This window comes from Bidens hawaiensis, unplaced genomic scaffold (assembly GCF_021521415.1).
Source record: "Bidens hawaiensis isolate Kalapana, Puna unplaced genomic scaffold, B.hawaiensis_p1.1 tig00013566_1, whole genome shotgun sequence".
Lineage (NCBI taxonomy): Eukaryota > Viridiplantae > Streptophyta > Magnoliopsida > Asterales > Asteraceae > Bidens > Bidens hawaiensis.
The window spans coordinates 173,676-195,579 of NW_027492150.1; the positions used below are offsets into that span (position 1 = coordinate 173,676).

General features: G+C 35.9%; 2 protein-coding genes across 2 annotated transcripts; one reads left to right on the top strand and one right to left on the bottom strand.

Annotated features, from left to right (window-relative positions):
* The first annotated feature begins 416 nt into the window (after window positions 1-416).
* LOC143544380 (uncharacterized) lies at window positions 417-1,520 on the top strand. Its single transcript, XM_077036501.1, has one exon. The coding sequence runs from the start codon at window positions 417-419 to the stop codon at window positions 1,518-1,520; it is 1,104 nt and encodes a 367-aa protein (XP_076892616.1).
* A 6,521-nt stretch (window positions 1,521-8,041) lies between these two features.
* LOC143544393 (histone H4) lies at window positions 8,042-8,415 on the bottom strand. Its single transcript, XM_077036510.1, has one exon. It carries the CDS (start codon window positions 8,408-8,410, stop codon window positions 8,099-8,101), a length of 312 nt encoding a protein of 103 aa, XP_076892625.1. The 5' UTR covers window positions 8,411-8,415; the 3' UTR covers window positions 8,042-8,098.
* Between the last annotated feature and the right edge of the window lie 13,489 nt (window positions 8,416-21,904).

Below are 21,904 nucleotides of genomic sequence, written 5' to 3' on the forward strand. Positions count from 1 at the left end.
TACTCCCAAGGCTTCCCGGCAAATCCATACTCCGTTTCAAGTGTGTTTCCAAGCAATTGTAGGTTCAGGCCCCAAATATAACACACACAAAACAATTCAAGAGTTTGTACGTGAGCTATAGAAAAGAAAGAACAATGATATTTGGAATACAACTTAATTCATTATCCAAAACAACTAAGTGCATGCACTTAAATAGAAAAGAAATAAACAACCTAGTCCTACTAATATGGTCCACTACTCCACATGCAACTTGCTTTACACGTACACTTCCATAATACTCGGTCCACCTCTTGACCAAAACTTTAACATGCAAATTTTATGACCCATCAAAGGACCCATGACCCGTTTCCGGAAACCCGTAAAGAACCCGTCAAGATTAAACCCAACAGCAATGGCATGCGTTCTTAACAACACCAATGTTTAAAAACTTGCACTTTAACCACATAAACAAAGACGATCACCACAACCCAAACAAGCTTCTTCTGGCATCTACCTTAGCACCATGCAAGTTCTTCACCATCGACTGCGAATCACTTGAAGATGGTCTAACCGCTTGTCCCACTTTGCCTATTGAAATTGATGTTCATACAACGATGGACATTCTTACTTCTTTCCATGGATTGGTATGCATTGGCATAAGGAAGCAATCATCCGAGTATCAAAAATATTCGGACCTAGTGTTATGGAATCCCTTGACAGGAGAGTATAGAACATTAGGTAAAGATAACATTGAATACGACTTGATCCATGGGACAGCATTCGGTTTGTATTATAGCTCTTCTGATGATGACTACAAGCTTCTACGAGTAAACACTCGTGCTTATATATACTCGTTGAAATCTGACTCTTGGAGAAAACTTGGTATTTCAAGTTACTACGAAGGATGGTACCTTCATGAGCATTGGAGAAATAGTATTTGTTTGAGTGAAAAGCTTTACTTTTTAAGAGAATTCAAGCCACTGATCATGCCGTCATTCCAATATGAAATTATAAGGTTTGACACAAAGACGGAAAAGTTCTCAAAGATAACAGTTCCGTCTTTCAACAATAATAATCGGCCAAACCTTTGCGGTCTCTCAGTTGTAAGAGGACACGTTCACTTCTTTGTGGCCTTTATCGAGAAATGTCGTTTTACAAAGATGGTGCTGTGGAGGATGGATGAAGATGGATGGATGAAGGTGGTGACTTATAGCAAACTGGAGTCATTTACACCTGAGATTCAGAAGGAGTCACCGTTATATAAAATAAAGAGGAATGGAGTTTGGGTAATGTATTCAAGAGATGAATTTTACCTTTGTGAGTACATGAACAATCGGCAACTACACATTATGAGGAATGGAAATTTGATCATGCATTCTAGAGATGAAGGTTACTTTTGCAAGGTAGATTTGGAGAAGAGTCTAAAAGACGTATCCTCGAGTAGCATGTATAAGGATATCCTTGTACAAGGTACATACGTTGAGACTTTTGTGTCGCCTAATCGGTACAATATGAGAACTGAAACCGATCCCTTAACCTAATTTTATTTTGCTTCTGTTAATTAATTTCAGTTTGGCTCATATTTAACTATATATATTATCTTTGGGATAGAACTGTTTTCTGCAATAAGTTTTCGTTATATAGATAACTGTTGAGTTTGAATTAGATAAGAACAAGATAAATATTTGCAATGTAAGACATAGATTGCAATTGTTATACTATGTAATACAATCAGCAACAGCTTACAGAACCTAGAAGCATATATGATATGTACTAAATAAAGCTTTATGATTAAGGGACATGTCCTTTTAATCAGACAAACAACAGAATCTAAAGCCATTGGCGGATTCAATGTTGAACCAGTGGAGCATATGCATCCACTCAAATCTTTAGTTTATGTTATAAACTTCTAATATATCAAGCACAACGACCCATGTACCCCATCCTTATTATTTTCGGTGCCCCAACCCAACTTTTCAAGCCTAAATTTTATTTAGTTTTGAGAATTAACAATTATGCATGCCCAAATTGCTTAATTGTCTAACCACATCATAATCATAAATTGAAATTTTCGAATCTACGTTATACAGGAATGAGAGATAAAAATGTTTTCACATCTGATCAGATATATGTCATTCAGATTTTTTTTATGATTTTGGTGTCTTGTTTTTACTTTGAAATATATGATACGCTCATCAATTGTTTAGATGCTTATTTTGATTTCGGGTGGTTTCGTTTTGATTTGATTAATTACGTGTTTTATAAAATTCAAAAGGCACGGGATATATGTTATCATTTGAGGAATAATGATTTTGGTTCTATGTTTCTAAAACATTCTAGCTAATTTAGAGTCTAATATGACTGTTATAATAATTGAATCGAAATATGAATTTATTTAGGGTATCATTTTTAATGAATAATAATTTTACACTATTTAAATGATGGGAAAAAAAGCATATGCAGGTGTTATGAATGAGACTATATTGACCGTTTTCAAAAGATAGAATTACATAAAGGTCAATTATAATATGTATTTTCTTTATTATGTTTAATGAAAATTGTTGCTTACATTTCTATACATAGTTTATTTAATGTAACTTTTTAACCGCCCCATATTGGTTTACTCAACCCATCTTGGGTTGCCCATTTCAGTTTGACAAGACCTATTCTAGATTAACCTTTTTTTACACCCACTGATTTAAAATTTCTGAAACTATATATTAACTAAACTAATTAGTTACTGATATTCCAAGTAACAGTCTCCATAGGTCCATCCGACTAGCTATTTGAACCTAATCATTTGTTTCTAGTAAACTTATTTTGTTTATAATTTCACAATGGCACTATATGTGGCATACAACTATTGTGTTCAACAAGCTAATTTTTTAAACTTCTTGTATGGAATAGTGGATTGGGACTATATGTGGCATATGGCAGAGTGGTCGATGACTATAGACTCGATTACCCGTCAGACCCGAAGTTTTATAAAAAAGTATACGTATTTTTATAAAAAAAAGCATATGTATATTTAATGTTTAAACTCAATTACATAACAACTAACTTGTTCTAGAGGCAAATGGGTATGACTTCCAACCAATAGGCGATCTAGTCTTATTTGAGACATGTTTAAGTCTACTTTTATACATTAGTTTTTTCACAACTAAAATCATAACTAAGGAAGCCAATTTAAAATTTAAATTGTTTAAACCCAAAAATATATTTTTTTTACTTAAGGCCAAAAATATTTTTCGCATTCGGCCCAATTTTTTCCAACTCTCGGAGCCGGCCCTCTATAGACGCCTTGAGCGCTAGCGAGCGTCTTCCACATCACAATCACACAATGTGACTTTCACATCACCTCCAAAATGAGGTAGCGCACCTTCGATGCCACAGCCCATAAGAGCAATGGCTCCAAAGCCTCTTTATAGCCTGTAATCCACTGCAACTCAATTAAATGGACCCATGTGGAGAGTGAGGGCGCGGACCAATGTCCATCTCCATATTTGACATGTTTTTTAAGTTCTTTCACACACTTATTATAGAATCGAGGCCTTACATACTACGACTATACAAATAACATAACACAACAGCAAGTTTAAACACTTCAAACTAAAGCTCAAATATTTTAAATGTTAAAGAAATCATATCAGCAAAAAATCAAAATCCAAATACGAAAATTTAGATTTGATCGGCTTATTTTATATCTAATTCGATTAACTTACTTGAAACACAACTCACTCTTTACGTCGATTTTGCATTTTTGTATGTGCTATGTTAAAAGTTTAGGGAAATAGTGTATTGATTTTCTTTCTTTGGTATTTTATTTTTTTATAAATCTTTTCCTTATTCGAACAAGTCGAGAAATTAATTAGAATTCGACTCAAATTTGAATTAAGTTTTTCGAATCAACCGGTAAGTACAGTTTTCAAATCCTCAAATTCGAATAAGCTAATTCAAATACCCCGAAATTATTGTTATTATTATTATATACTTCATCCGTCTTATTAAAAGTGTCCAAATTTCATTTCTAATTTGTCTTATTATAAATGTACACTTTCAAAATTTATTAGTTATTTTCCAAGTTTACCTTTATACGCACACAACTAGCATTAATAAACAATATTGATGGACCTTATTTTCAAGGGTATTACTGTCATTTGGTAATAGAAAATAATATGTCAATCTACCTTATATTTTGTACGCCCTGCTTGCGGTGCACGCATATAATGTATATATGTGTGAACCCTCGGGTGGGCAAAAGTAAAATTGCACTAATTTTGACGTTATTTTACTAATCTCATGAAAATAATGTTAAAAGTGGCGGAAGGTTAATCAGGCATCATGTGGTGGCGTTGATAGCCGAAAGACAAGGGCACATGCACCAATCAACCGGTGTCCCAATGATTGAGTGCTATGTGTCTTATGTCCAAGGCTTGATGCAAAACTACTATCGAGCCGGGGGTCTCACCGGAAGCAGCCTCTCTATCCCTATGGGATAGAGGTAAGGCTGTCTACATCTTACCCTCCTCAGACCCTAACATAGCATTGCTATTGGTGGGATATACTGAGTACGATGATGATGATGACCTTATATTCTGTATTTTTCAAACTATGTCACTTTTAATGGGACGGATGTAGTATAATAAGTAAGGGTTTGGTGCCGCTAATTGCTGATTGGGCCAATTGGCGGTAGGGATGAGCAAAATCGGTACTGGTACCGGTTGGTACCTGTACAGAACCGGTACCGTCGGTACCAAATCGGTACCAAAGTTTTGAGTTTCAGTACCAGTACGGGACCGGTATTTCCCGAATTTTTGCCTTTAATCCCAATACCGTCCCGGTCCCGTACCGGTACCGAACCGAATATTTCGGTACCGGTACCTGTACCAAGAATTCGCTATTTTCGGGACCGGGATTTTCGGGACCGGTCGGTACTGGTACGGTCACGATCTCATCCCTACTTGGTGGCACCCTATTAGTCTTCGCATTTTTTTAAAATCCCGGTACAATAATGAACATAATGAAAACCGACTGAATGTCAATTTTCTGTTTTTATATTGTTTTAATTTCGGTACGGTAACGAGCGCAGAAAAACCGAGTTTTAATTTCTCATAAGAGTCATAGCATTGTCGTCTAGGACTAACAACGCGACCGCGTTTTACTGAACGACACCACTCCAATGGTTCACCTCAATTTTTATATGTTTTCCGCTTTTTAGCCCCGTTACTGTAACGAAATTAATGGAAGCTGACTGAATTCGTATTGAGTTACCGCCTCAATATCTGGGACTGACAATGTCTGGGTTTTATCACTGCCCGTGTTTACCGATCAAATAAACGTCAAACATTTTATTTTTTATAAGTTAATATTTTTATATGTTAAGTTAACCAATTTATTTTTTCGGGGTTAACGCTCAGGTTATACCAACGATGTCTGTAGTACAACGAGTCTAATCGATAATGTCCAAATTCGCGTCGACTAACCGCTGTAACGCTCGGGTTTTTACCAGTTTCAACGCTGAAACTATATCAGCTACCCCACCGCGTGCGGTGGGTAAATAACCAGTTCTATATATTTTGAATTGCCTATAATTAATTCTTTTGGATTGCTATGCCACTATATATCATCAGTAGGATAAAACTCATAGAACTATTAATTGTATGTGTTCAACAAGTTCACTATTAATTGTTTGATTGAAAGTTTTAGAGTCAATTATGTAATTAGGATAAAGTATAGTTTGAGTCATTATGCACCTTTTGATCAATTGCGTACTAATGTATATCTAGTCTAATATTCAAATTAAATTACAAGTTGCAAACTGATCTCGGGTGCATCCCTTTTAAGGTTGTGAATATATTATATATATAAGGTGGACAAACCCTAATGAGACCATATCATCCATATCATCATATCATGCCGCGGCCGTTGTCGTTGCCGGAGCTTCCACCGGAAATTACATTAGACCAAATACTCCCAAGGCTTCCCGGCAAATCCATACTCCGTTTCAAGTGTGTTTCCAAGCAATGGTATCCAAGATATGAAGGTTACCTTTGTGAGTACATGAACAATGGGCGACTACACATTATGAGGAATGGAAATTTGATCATGCATTCTAGAGATGAAGGTTACTTTTGCAAGGTAGATCTGGAGAAGAATATGAAAGACATATCCTCGAGTAGCATGTATAAGGATATCCTTCTACAAGGTACATATGTTGCGACTTTCGTGTCGCCTAATCGGTACATGAGAACTGAAACCGATCCCTTAACCTAATTTTATTTTGCTTCTGTTAATTAATTTCGGTTTGGCTCATATTTAACTCTATATATCATCTTTGGGATAGAACTATTTTCTGTAATAAGTTTTCATTCTATAGATAACTGTTGAGTTTGAATTAGATATGAACAAGATAAGTATTTGCAATGTAAGACATAGATTGCAATTGTTATATGTAATACAATCAGCAACAGCTTACAGAACCTAGATACATATGTACTAAACAAAGCTTTATGATTAAGCCATTAAGGTACATGTCCTTTTTAGCCATACCGGTTTGCAAATAACCGTATCTAATGCTACATACTACATACTATGTATGCTTAACATGTTTACCATGGTTTGTGACTTTCTGTCACCCAATTGGTACTCCAAGTACATACTATTTTTAACCTAATCATTATTTGTTTCTAGTAAATTTACTTTGTAATTTCACATTGCCACCATTTGTGGACACAACTACGGAGTATTAGACTACATGTAGTGGATCGGCGTCTCAATGTTTGCATATTGAAGCTATGGGGAAGGTTCATGTACATTTTGATCTTAACATGAGTACATAGGAAATAACGCCAATTTATTTAAAAATGCGAGCGTAAGAAACAATATCAACTACAATACCAATCTACATAAACAATGACTTATAATAATAATGAAAAGAACCTAAAAACTACAACAAATGAATCAAAATCAAGAACAAAATAATAACAGCATATACCAGCAAATACTTATAACAGCAAAAGAAAACATCTAATAATAACAACAAAATATAAATAAGCAAATACTTATAACGTCTCATAATAGAAAATTAGCAAATATGAACAAAAAATAGCAGCAAACACCTATAAAAATAAACCTAATCATAACAACAAATTGGTTCTCACCATTTTCATGTTAAGAATAAAATGTATTTGATTCTATTTCTTGAAGCTATAATTTTTTTTACAAGATGTGCAATGAACATACTAATTAGATAAACAAACTTATCTCTAATTTATGCTTCCACATTCACACCAAATTCGAATTTGTTCAATTAAACTTACTAATCCAGTTTATCTTGTTTCAAAGCATAAAATAAATTAGCCCTAAATTTAAAGCTATCAAAGCCTAGTGTTTAGATCATATCATAACCAAATATAAATTAAATTAATGTACTAATTGTGGAAATCAAATAGGATATCGTCTTATTAGTTGATGATAGAGGTGGGCAAATAAACTGGTTAACCGAACCAACTTGAAAACTGAACCGAAATCGAACCGGTCTGAAACCGATTATATAGAAACCAATTTTGAACCGATTGAAACCATCGGTTTGAAACCGGTTTGTAATTTTCACCCGAAAAGTGGACCCAAATCGGTAACCGAACCGGTTTGAAACCGATAATATAGAAACCAGTTTAGAACCTATTGAAACCATCGGTTTGAAACCGGTTTGTAATTTTCTCCCCAAAATTGGTTCCAAACCGGTTAACCGAACCAAAACCAATCAAAACCCATACCGAAACTAATCGTAACCTGGTCAAGAAACTGGTTTCAACCCAAACCAAAACCAGTCATAAACCGTTTTTGACTTTTGTTGACCAAACCAAACCCAGTTTTGAGTTTTAAACCGATTTGTGGACCTCTAGTTGATACGCACAGTCAACTTTTCCAAAAGGTTCAAATCTAAGCTCAAACTATTTCAATTGTTAAACAAAATATATATCCCAAAATAACCAAAAACCAAGCTAAGGCAAACACTAGTTCTGATCATTCAACAAACGATTATAACTAACATCACATTAGGATATCATCAATTACATGTAACATTGATTCAAACCAACACATAAACAACACAACACGTTCAACCACCAAACCCATACAAAGTACGTCCTTGACGCTTTAAAGCATAAACAACATCCATAGCCGTAACAGTTTTCCTTCTAGCGTGTTCGGTATACGTAACCGCATCACGAATAACATTCTCAAGAAAGATCTTTAACACCCCACGAGTCTCCTCGTAAATAAGACCACTAATACGCTTCACACCACCTCGTCTAGCGAGACGACGTATTGCGGGTTTAGTAATGCCTTGAATGTTGTCACGTAGGACTTTTCGGTGTCGCTTGGCTCCTCCTTTTCCTAGACCCTTGCCTCCTTTGCCTCTTCCTGACATGTTTTTGTTTTTGTGTTTGTGTTTGTGTATGTGGGTAATGTTTGGTGGGGTGTGTGTTTATATATTGTGGATGGGAGATTGTGTTTTTGGGAGGGGGGTTTGTGGCCGTTGATTTGAGGAAGTGGGAGAGATGGATGACCATAGGATTGTGATCCAAGTGATGAGTGATGATAGTTTTGATTGGTTTATTTTGTAGTGGTGGATCAAGGTTTGTGAAATACGAGAATAAATCGGTTTACAAATGATACTTTACTCTAGCTCGGCTAGTTTTGATTATTTTATATAGATCGAGTTTGGCTCGTGAATTGTTTTTCAAGCTCGGATTTGGTTCAGGCATGGATTATATATTATTTATTAATTAATCTATACACATTTTTTTATATTTTGAGAAACTTCTTAAACGAGTCTAAGCTCAGCTCGTGTTTGTTTAGTACCTTAAACAAGCCAAAGCTCGGTTGTGAAGTGTTTAACTTGTCACTTAGAAGTCCAAAATAAGTGAGACTTAAAAATGCATAAGGCTCGACGAGCCTAAATTAACGGGCTTCCCATGCATGACTCAAGCTCAGTCTAGATAAGTAAATGAGTTTTATTTGAGGTTTGTGCTTTATTCAAGCTCAAAAAAGTTTTGCTCGCGTGTAGTTTTTACTTTTTATTAATTCGAGTTCTAGAAGCTCGACTCGTTTGCACTCATATATTCCTCCAACTCTAAAAAAAGATTACATATCATTCTATTTGTCCTCAATTTTATAACATTTGATCTATCTTCCTAAATAAGGGTTGTCCAACCCAAGTTAGGTTACGGGCCTGATACGTGTTACATTACATGTTTATAGATTTATAGTTTAGGTTGTGCGAATTTGAAAAAGTGGATAAAAAGAAGGGACAATTCCCAAAATAGCTATATTTTTATTAAAAATTTGCAATTCTAGCCCAAAATCAAAACTAAATCCCAAAATAGCTACATTATTCCGTTGGATCCGACCAAAACAATACATGCTCCGGCGGAATTTGTAACCTATCACGGCGCACCACATTGATTGATGTTCAGTCGGATCCGACATTTTAAGGTTTTGGCCGACCGATTAGTCGGACGAATCGTCAGACGGTGTAGTTCATGCTTTCGTCGGATCCGATTGTTTAATTTGTCTGACGAACCCTATTCGGGGGTTTTTGATTTTTAGCTCTAGAATGAAATTGAACATTATGGTTGTGTTCTCCTAAAAAAATAAGCGATTTGCACTTTGATTTGCTTGATTTTGTGAATAAATAAGAAAGATGGAGATGGAAGTTGATTATGGAAGTTTAGAGTTTGAGAGGTAGAAGATAAAGAATTCAGTCGGACCCACTAAATTTCAGGCGGATTCGAGATCAATTAAAACGTTGACACATGACGTGATTTTAAAGGTCCAAAAATTCAGTCGGATCATAAATGGTTTTAGTTGGATCCGACGCAATTTTTTGGCTAGTTTGGATAATTTGTTTGATCTTAGGCTATTTGTAAAAAATCATGAAAAAATGACTATTTTGAAAATTTTCCATAAATAAAATGATAACTTAATAGAATGATCATGTTATAAATTGTACTTAAAGACGTGAGCATAATGGAGGAGTTAATGACCTCTTAATTTTTAAGAGGTATAAATATTTTTTGCTTTTGGTACTAATTCTAATGCATGTCTTATGGAAGTTAAGAGGGTGTTTTGGTCTTTTAATTAACTGTAGGTTCTCTGGATGGATCTGCACGGGATATCTCGATCTACACAGGTGCGGAATCCCTGCGTAGGTCGTTACGAGCGTAGAAAACTAATCGATAAAACACACGATACGAATAAACGAACACACGTTATATTATAACCGAAAACGTGATGTAATATCACCGATTACAGAGAACTCTTGAATACACGTCTGACGACTTACAATTCACGAACTGAACGAACTAGATCCTCCCCTTAACCTAAGCCGTAACCTAGGTATATATACACGACAACTTCGCCTGATATGTTCAGGCGAAGTTGTTGCTAACTTCGCTTGACTAACAAGTTCGCCTGATAAACGAACTTGTCAGTAACTTCGCTTAGACATAAACAAAACACAATTAACATTACAGACTCGATTACAGACACTAGACTATGAACTACTGACATTATGCACCAACAGACTCCCCCTTGGCAGTAGCTTCAAATTTTTATCTTTAAGCACTTGTCTTGTAATCTTTATGCATGCACTCCCTCTCTTACACAGACCGTGACTACTCGCTGATATTTCCTCGCTTCGTCTTTCCAAGCAGGAATATAGAATATCTTCTTCTCGTTTAACACCTGCAGATCAGCTTTAGATAAATTAACAAGATGCATCGGATCATACACTCTTAGCACTTCTTGTTCGTCTTCGTCTTCCATCACGGCTTCAGCAGTCTGGCAATCCACATACCACCATTTCAGATCTTTCAGCACATCTTGAGGCATAGTCTTCATTGGAACCTCTTTCAAACACCGAATCGGCTTATATTTCATCACCATCCAAGGTTTGCCATCTGCTCTCATTCCTCTTTCAGTATCTTCAACTAATTTCCCTTTCTGTGGTTTTAACAACTCAAACTTTTTCTCTTTAATACTTTCTTTCCATACTATCTTCCCAATAACTCTGGCCATATTATCATCACTTCTATTAATCAACCCCAGTCTGGCCAAATCCTTTACCTCACACTCAGGTAAGGTATTTAGAGATCTCAACGTCCTCTTAAAGTATTGGATCCCATCATATCTTTTCACCACGAACACTTTTAGCTGTTCATCATATAACCAACAGATAATGCCTTTCTTTGACTCAGCGTACCCTTTAATATTATAACTTTTCTTGAACATTGTAGGTACCACTGGCTTCTTCGTTTTGATAAACCAATGAGCATAGCCTTCCTTCCATCTAGGCTGCTCCTCCCATTCTGTATCATCAACTACTGTATCTTCACATACATTCGACTTCTCAACTGTTGGAAGCTCGTGTTCAACATTCTCCTCTACAATTTCACCTTCTTCAACATCATCTTCTATCACTATCTGTGCACCAATCTTCTCAATTTCTTCTAATGGCAGCACATCATCATCACACACATCATCAACATCTAACATATCATCATCCAACTCCTTCAAGGCATCGATCACATCATCTCCCATCTCCTCGTCATCTACCATCACCACCTCATCACCACCAGAACCGCCAGCTGCACCTGCTACTGCAGCCATATCTGCAACAAACAGATCAAGTTAGATGACCGTCAAGGCAAACCACAAGTTCGCCTGTTACCATGAGCGAAGTTGTGATTATTCTGTATAGGCGAAGTTAAAGGTGGGGCGAAGTTGGTAAACAACTTCGCTTCAACTGTAACTTCGTCTATTAACTTTTAAGTAAAAGGTCCAGGCGAAGTTAATGATAACTTCGCCTAACCACAACATCGCCTCATATACTGTTGCATAATTCATTATCAGGCGAAGTTAAACCTTAGGCGAAGTTACGGATAACTTCGCTAAACCTAAAAGTTCGCCTGAATATGAATCGGCGACAGTAAGCAGATTCAAACTCGGAAATTTGATGTTTCATGGTTAGTTTGACGATTGAGGGGTCCGAAACACATGATTTTAAGGTTATTTAGACGATCAAACTGATTAGAACCACGTAAAACAATTTTTGAAAAATCCGATTGAACGGTCCGACGGTCCGAGGTCCATAACCGGGTCGAAACGACCACTGATTAACATCGGAGAACAAGGATTATACGATATAATGACAACACACACCTTGAAATCGAAACGGAAACTGGAAAAATAAGCACAAGGATAAAAAAAAACGATAAGTTCGCTGGAAAACGGTCAAGTTCGCTGGATTAATCGAGAGAATAAGTTCGCCGAATTTCAGAAAATAATGAACTGTTTGACCTTAAGTATTCTTTATATAGGGGCGGAGTTACACAGGCGAAGTTATGGATAACTTCGCCTAGGGCAGGCGAAGTTAATTACAAGTTCGCCGATTTTACAAAATAAACCCCTATAATTTGACAATTTGCAATTAAGTTTTAAAACTTCCTTAAAGAATTAAATGACACGATCAAGTCCAAGTAACCAGTTATAAAATCATAAACTACCTAAGTACGAAAAACTTTTAAAAATTAAAGTACAAGGGATCAAATTTCAGTCTAGACAGGGACTACCATGTTTTAGAAAATATCCGAACATGAATCATACTAACTACGTGACTGTCACATAGATCCGTGTTTAGCTGTATTATGACATAAAGAAACAGGTTGTAGGCAGGTAAATAACTTAAGATGATTTTCATCGTTTCTGTGATACGAGTTAAGTTCAATTAAGCTCAAAAATTAAGTGGGCAACAACTCAGAGATTATGATGCCTCCTATCTATTCTCAAAGCGTATTTGGCTTTCCCCAAGTCACCCCGAATTGACTTCGACCCGTAGTGTCTGATTAAGTTGTAAGTATTCTTCGATCTTTAGACTCTGCTTCCCGTTCTCTTTCTTACATCATGATTGACATTTCGAGTTAAAGAATGTCTCAATGACTTATATTTTTTTTTTTTATCAAACACATAGAGAACAACTGCAAGTCCCGAATCTGGATCACTGCAGTCTCTTGACACGCTTTCTTCACGGGAATCAGAACACTAACAGGCTCGTGTATGACTGGGTAATCGCTTTTCTGCCTATCATACGGAAAGATATATATGAAGACATGCAGAACTCTTAAGAAGTTTCCACATAAAATCGAGTAGATTTAGTTAGTATCACTTCTACTTTTACGCACCATAAAAAGCTACCACGACATACAATGACTGTTCTAAAGCCTTTTAAGCCTAATAACTTCACTAGTTAAGCACACAGAATCAGTATATCTATCATTTTCCAAGGTTGGATCAACTTTCTGTTAAACATAGCAAACGAACTTCTTACGAAGTAGTAGACTTGAAAAATAATTTCATTTCCCTAAAAAAAATTTTGACTTCAATCGCCCCGATCAGTTCAAAGTCTTCAGGTAAACGGTTATCCTGAGGATCCAATGGATCCGCTGGACCGACCACATACAAGTATGTGTCCTTCTAACTAAGTATGAACGACTAATTTTCAGCGAAAGAATAAAAACACATCATAAACCGCCCCGGTCACATTCAGTCATCTGATTAATGGCAATCCTCAAACTCTACAAGTAGAAAATGAGGACCAAACATATCCGAGGATATGTCCTTCAAACTGAGGTAACCGACATAATTTTAAGCGATAGTGACATTTTTTTTTATATATATGCACAAAAAGCATGGTTACTCGGGATTGATCATCCCATTCAACTCAACAAGGTTTTGAAATCTTGATTTGTCAAACGCTTTAGTATATAAATCAGCGAAATTATCAAGCGTATCCACCTTTTCAAGCACAATCAGTTTCTTCTCAGCACAATCCCGTATAAAATGATGACGTATATCAATATGTTTAGTTTTACTGTGCTTTACGGGATTATTAGTTACTGAGATCGCAGCAGTGTTATGAATACAAATTGGAGTAAGTGAGAAATTCAGACCATAGTCGCGTAACTGTTGTTGAATCCACAGAACCTGGGAGCAGCAGTTGGATGCTGCCATGTATTCTGCCTCACATGTTGAAATGGCGACTGATGTCTGCTTCTTGCATTGCCAGGACACTAATCTGCCTCCTAGAAACTGACATCCTCCAGTAGTTGACTTCCGACTCTGATTGCACCCTCCATAATCAGAATCTGTGTAAGCTACCAACTCCAAGTCTCCTCCCTTCGCGTACCACAACCCCAGCTTAGGTTTGCCTTTGAGATATCGCAAGATCCTCTTCACACCCTTCATGTGAGATTCCTTTGGGTTTGCCTGAAAACGAGCACAAAGACAAACTGCAAACATAATATCAGGCCTAGAAGCAGTTAAGTACATTAAAGAACCTATAATAGCCCGATACTGAGTTGGGTCCACATCTGCGTCATTGTCTGTCTCAGCAACCAATTTATGGTTGACGCAGATTGGAGTATCGAATGGAGTGTTGTCTTCCATCTTGAAGCGTTTGAGCACATCATGGACATACTTGGTCTGATGAATGAACATCCCATCCTTCTTCTGATCAACCTGCAATCCTAAAAAGAAAGTTAGTTCACCCATAGCACTCATTTCAAACCTTTTCTTCATGACGGTCTCAAACTTTTGACACATGGAGACTTTTGATGCAGCAAAGATAATGTCATCCACGTAGACTTGCACCAGCAGGAAGTCGCTTCCTTCTCTCTTGAAGAACAACGTGCTATCTATCTTCCCTCTTTCAAACCCATTTTCAAGCAGGAAGTCGCTATCTTCTCTCTTGAAGAACAACGTGCTATCTATCTTCCCTCTTTCAAACCCATTTTCAGCAAAGATACGGTGTACTCCTTATCAAAGATCTGCGACACACTCAGCAGATTGTGCTTCAATTCTTCGACAAAGTTTACTTTCTCTAGAGTCATCTTTCCATTAGACACCGTTCCCATTCCTGTAATCTTGCCTCCACTTTCTCCAGCAAAGCTCACTCTCCCTCCTTGAACAGGTTTCAAATCGTGTAACAAGATTTTGTTACCCGTCATGTGCCGGGAACAGCCGCTATCCACAACCCAAAGATTATTGGCAGCCCTGTTCAACTGTTCCTGCACGATTAAAGCAAAAGATTAGAATCTAGGGACCCAAGACCAATTGGTCTTGGATCTATACATCCCGAACTTTGGCTTTCCAAAGTTAGTCTCTGTATAATTCCTGTAAGTCCTATTAGCATACCTCCTTGTAGATTGATTGTGAGGCCTTCCAAACCTTTGTGAATTGAAAGAATTATAACTTACTGTTTGGTTATCAGCAGTGTGAAACTGAGATTGGTTTCTTTGAAAACCTGAATTAGTCTGATTTCTGAATTTTGAATGGTTTTCACTTTTACCAGTATTATAATTACCATTAGGCTTAGTCTCAGTTTTGGTATGCCTCACACCTCTGAATCGCTGCTTCAGAGGGCAATCTGCAACTAGGTGCCCTAATTGATTACACCTAAAACAACACCTATGCTCAACTTTCTTTTCAACAGTTGTTTTGGATGTCGAGGCTGTACTACCGCCCGTTCGTCTCACATATGGTGGGACATACGGGTTTAGCGGAGAACTCTTTTTAGTTGTTTTATCTTTCTCTCCACTATTTGGTAATACAACCTCCTCCTTTGTCTTACCCGACTCGAATGACTTATCCGAATCTGATGAGACCGGACTCGGAACAGAAATTTTAACACTTGACACAGGCGGACTTGTTTCGCCTCTACTAACATCTGGTTCTTTACTAGTTACCTTAATTGGAACTGTCTGAACAACCTCAAAGTCAACAGATTTCTGATTACTAGGATTAAAAGTGTAATTGTGATTATAAGGTGGTGGAACCTCATGATAACCAATTCCTCCCCTCTTAACAGAGGAACCTTGATCACTAACAAGGTGATCAAGAATAGCAGAGGAATTTCTGAACTGCTCAAGTTTTCTATTCAGTTCCACCACTTTCACCTGGTGATCAGCAATCTGTTTTTCTCTTTCAGCTATTAGTTTGGTTTTTTCTTCCAAAACTTCATAGCTTAGATCAATCACTTGAATTTTTTCAGCAAGTTTTGCTTTTAGACTTTTAATATCTTTTTCACAAGCTTTTATTTTAACTTTATAGCTATTTTCTCTTGCTTTTGTAAAATGATGATCTTCTTTTAGAGTTTTAAACTCAGCATCGAAACTAACATACTGATCAGTTATAGTTGCTAATTGCTCAGACAAGTTTTCACATTTAGAACAAGTAGGTTTAGAACATACCTCGGAGAGCTGGTCTTTAGCATCAGCCATGAAAGCTTTTTCTTCTCCAGTAGCTTTATCACTTTCTTCATTTTCCACATTCACCAAATTTGCCTGTTCAAAGATTTCTTCAGAATGCAGGTTCCAGTTATATTCACCATCTTCTCTGGAAATCATGGCACTATAATCTTTACTACCCCCATTATGCTGTGTAGACTTGCCTTGACCACGTTCTACACGCTCATTTCTGCACTCCTTAGCAAAGTGGCCGTTTTGCTGACAGTTGTAACATCTTACCTTCGTCTTGTCAAACCCTGGCCTTCCACCGACAAACTTTCTTCCGGTCTTTTTCATAAACCGTTTCACTCTTCTCACGATCATAGCCATCTGCCATTGCAGATCCATTTCTTCCAAATCATCAGCATCAATCTGGTCATAGTCTTCTTCCAACATAGCTGGATCAACAATCTTCCCCTGAATGTAGTTCTCATAGGAAGCAATAAAAGAAGCATAGAGAGCAAACTGCTCTTCAGCAGATTTGACACTCATAAGCATCTTAGAGTAGTTGTTGCTAGGAATACTTGGAGAGCAACTACTCTTGCTTGTTTGCGGTTTAGATGCACTAGATCCACCTGCTACAAAGCAAACATCACCATTCGTGTTGACTGACACATGCCCCTCATGTGATGAGTTGGCGCCCGACTCTCTCTTCGAGTAGTAGGCAGCTGATTCAGTCTTCGAACCTGAACTAGAGTTGACTTTAGCACCATACATACCTGGATCTTGAACCTGATCCGTAGGTGTCTCCTTTCTAACCATGTTAAGCTCAAAGGTTCGGAGCTTGTTAACTGTTGTCTCAAGGTCATAGTCAGCAAAGTCCTTATCTTCTCTCATTAACACAGTATACATCTCCCATTTTGGTGGGAGAGCATCAAGAAGCTTCTCAACAATCTCATCTTCTTTGTATGCAATTGAATAGTTGCTGAGTTCAGTCATCAGATGATAGTATCTGGTGATGATATCATCAAGTGATTTGTTTTTCAGATACTTGAAGACCGAGAATTGAGTTTTGAGCAATTTGATCTTCGAAGCACGGATTCCCACATTTCCTTCAAACCGGTTCTCAAGAGCTTCCCAAAGCTCTCTTGCTGTCTTGTACTTTCTAAAAGTATGAAGGATCTCTTGTGGAAGAGCCATAGTGATAGCAGCATGAGCCTTGCTCTCGGCCTCATACATCTTTTTCTCTTCTTCTTCCATTTTGCTGTACTTTTTGATCTGATCACGACCTTCGTACTCCATAGTTGGTGGAATATAACTATCCTGGATGCATACCCACATTTTCGCATCCTGGTACTTGACATATTGTTCGAACCGATCCTTCCAAGCAACGAAGTCGGTTCCTTTAAGCAACTTTGGGGCCTTAGTAGCTGACCCTGCTTCTACTTCCATCTTAACTAACTCTGAGATGTTAATTGACGACATCTTTCTCGAAAACTAAGAAACCCGAAAAAAAAAAAATTTTTTCTAGAAAAGTACTGTAGGCGAAGTTACGGATAACTTCGCTTAAGTCTTAACTTCGCTGAAGAACTTCGCTGATTCTTAACTTCGCCTGAGGTAAGCGAACTTAGGAGGTAGGCGGAGTTGTAGAGAACTTCGCTTGAGTTAGGCGAACTTGAGAAGGTAGGCGAAGTTGTGGATAACTTCGCTTAACCTTATATCTTCGCCGAAACCCTACGAACAGTGACGACAACTTCGCCTGATGAACACGAAGTTTCTGCAGATCAGATTTCTGGGTTTTTCGAGGTTTTTGACGGTGTAAAGGGTTGAATACGATGGTAGGAGGTAAGAATGACACAAAAACACAGAAAACACGTCCCGCAAATAGTCGAAACGGGACGATTTCTACACCCGCGTGAATATCCCGAACCACACAATCGAGCAAAAGCTCTGATACCAATTGTAGGTTCCCTGGATGGATCTGCACGGGATATCTCGATCTACACAGGTGCGGAATCCCTGCGTAGGTCGTTACGAGCGTAGAAAACTAATCGATAAAACACACGATACGAATAAACGAACACACGTTATATTATAACCGAAACACGTGATGTAATATCACTGATTACAGAGAACTCTTGAATACACGTCTGACGACTTACAATTCACGAACTGAACGAACTAGATCATCCCCTTAACCTAAGCCGTAACCTAGGTATATATACACGACAACTTCGCCTGATATGTTCAGGCGAAGTTGTTGCTAACTTCGCTTGACTAACAAGTTCGCCTGATAAGCGAACTTGTCAGTAACTTCGCTTAGACATAAACAAAACACAATTAACATTACAGACTCGATTACAGACACTAGACTATGAACTACTGACATTATGCACCAACATTAACATCCATCCAGGACTTTAATTGTTTTAATTATATTTACAACTTTTACCCTTCAATAATTACCCTTGAACCCTCTCAAGTATACCTATTTATTTATCTAATTTAGTTTTATTTGTTTTTCTTTTATATTTTTTAATATATTAAGTTTTAATAAATTTCGAACATACAACTGCGGCATGCTTATTTTTGTATACGTTTCGATGTAAATTTTATCAAATGTTGATATGCGCATCATAACGTAAAAGTCATTGTTGCATCAATGTACAAGTCTATTAAGATAAACATTTTTTCTGATTAAATTCGAAATTTCAAAATGTCCCTGCAATTTTAAGATATTTACTTTACCACACCCACAACATTTTATTTTTTGTTTTTTTCTTATATCTTTTAAAATATATTTTTTTAACAAATTCCAATGTACCATCACAAAGTGTTTAATTTTGTCTACGTTTCTAAATAAAGGTTATTATCAATGTGCGGTTACAATGTACAAGTTGTAGTGCATAAATGTACAAGTCTTTTAAGAATATATTTTTTTTTGTAACTTTTGATTATTTTTACAAATGAGATCTCCATATAAAATAACCAATGATGTGTTATTCTTGGAGCGGCATATATGCGTGGAATGCCCACAGTAAAATTTATATGATAAACCTTAAGGAAAAAATAATAATATTGTTCTACTACAAACTTGATACATTAATAAAATATATTCAAAATTAGTTAATGTACCTTTAAATGAATATGCCATTAAAATAAAAATATTGTTTTATTTTTATTAAAAAAATATGTAACAATTTAATTAATTTACTTTTTAAAATCAAGATCAAATACATTTTATTTTTAACATCAAACACTGAGAATAAATTTACTGTTATTATTAGGTTTATTTTTATAGGTGTTTGTTATTATTTTTTGTTCGTATTTGCTAATTTTCTATTATGAGACATTATAAGTATTTGATTATTTATATTTTGTTGTTGTTAGTAATTTTTTTTCCTAGTATAAATATTTGCTGGTATTTGCTGTTATTATTGTGTCATTGATTTTGATTGTATTGTTATAATTTTTAGGTTTTTTTCTTTGTTATTATCAATCATTGCTTATGTAGATTGGTATTTTAGTTGGTATTTTTTCTTATATTCTTATTTTTTTATAAATTAATATTATTTTCTACGTTCTCATATTAAGATTATAATGTACATGAACATTCCTTTACTTTCTAAAAATAGTGTAATCATACCTTTTTTTGAACTACGGTGGAGTTATTTAACTTATAATAAGATCATTTATATTGTAGCAACTTAAAAGAAAAATAGGTTTGCAAAATTTCAAAAACAATCTTAAAATAGAAAAAAAGTAGTCACAAGTTGGTCTTCCACAAAACCCGATTTCCAGTGAAAAATACCCCTTGAATTAACTATCTAAATACGAAAAACATTTTTAATCAAAATGAAAAGATTTTCGTTTTTACATGTCCTAGCCAATTCGTAATTGCTCATATGCGGATTATATTGACTACAAAACTTATAGTACATACTAAACTAATTAGTAATTTGTATTTAAATTTCTTTGGTTTCAAGTGAAGGCGAGCAAGGTTTAACTTTTAAGACCCAAAGGAGAACGTAGAAAGGAAAATAATTTGACGAGTAGTTCACATTTATATTTTAGAATTTAAAGTTAACTATATATTTCTTTAAGAAAATTGAATTTAAATAATTTCAACAATAGAATATTGACAAATAATAGTTACAACTAATGAAAAGTCAGCTGACAGTCCTATCTTTTAATATAGTTGCTCCCAACGATCCGCTGATAACAAGATCCTAACACCGTTAGTCGTTGGTCGCCGAATAAACGTTTTGACGTGGAAACATAACCTTTTCGCCGGAAAACTCAATGTTTACACCACCATTGAGCACCACCACCTAAAAAGGTTGAGTTTTCCGACCATAAATAAATTTTTCGGCCAAAAGTGTTTTTCCGGAGGCCTAAGATGTTATATGTCAATAGTGGATCGTTATGTTAAAATATGAGACCCAATAATAGATATTTCGTTAGTTGCGGTTGTTATTTGTCAATAGTTAATAGTTTAGATTATATAAATCAAAATTTCCTTTTTTTTCGTTTTATTTGGTCACTTTGTAACATTATTTGGGTGGACATACCCGTATTCAAAATTCTAAATTAGAACAATTTTGAAATACAACATTAATGGTCAATAAAAGTGCTTATTTTATTTTAACTTTTCAAGTTAATCAAATATCGGCATGAATGAACGACGTCTATGATACAACCACATAATGCAACTAACACAAAAACTTGAAGAAAAATCAAGAATAAATGTAATAAATATTTGTAAACTCTTATACAAATAACATAACTAATTACAGAAATACTATACAATATATCCAACATTATTAGTAACTAAAATATTCAACTATCGCATTGCGAATTGTAATCCCCGCAACAACGCGCGAGTTGTATACTAGTATGAAATAAATTATAAGAGTTATGAATGTATAACTTAATTTGATAGTGTAGTTTTTGTTTATTAAAGGAGCTCGGATGTGCTTAGAGAGTTAGAGCTCATTTAAGTCTTATTTAATCTGAGCTTGTTGTAAGTTGATCTTAAGTAGCGTCTCAGAGTGTGTCAGCTCAGTTACACTTTTATGTTCCTATTTGTAACCCTTTCTACGATTCGTGGTCATGGCTATGTTTTGAGAGAAGTTCGCACATCAACTAACGGTCCAACCGATTGATCGACTTACATATAGCTTAATTAAGCAATCGAACGCAAATCAATTTACTTGTGTTCATATCAAGTTTTACATTGTAATCGACTTATCTATAGCTTAATTGAACAATCGAAGGCAAATCATTTACTCGTATACATATCATGTTTTACATTGCTCCCACGAGTACATTACTTGTAGGGCTAATCAAACCTATTATGGATTTGGACCAACCTATTAGAATAGATGATCCTATATATAGGCTCTAGCCTAATGTTTTTAAGGTCTATAAATGATGTTTTTCTCATGTGAATGAGAGTTTATGGTCTCATAATAAATGTTGGTGTAGATTTAGAAGTAGGATTAAATAGTGAGAGTTAGTTGTTCTAAAAAATATTAAATTTACTACATAGTAGAAGGCAGCCTTAATTAAACAGGAAAAGCAAACACAACTACATATGTTTCAAGTTCACGTTACATATGAATAAACACTCTTTCTGG

What these genes read in the sequence shown, in the direction of transcription:
- LOC143544393 (XM_077036510.1), bottom strand. Translation starts at nt 8,410, where the DNA reads ATGTCAGGAAGAGGCAAAGGAGGCAAGGGTCTAGGAAAAGGAGGAGCC.
- LOC143544380 (XM_077036501.1), top strand. Translation starts at nt 417, where the DNA reads ATGTTTAAAAACTTGCACTTTAACCACATAAACAAAGACGATCACCAC.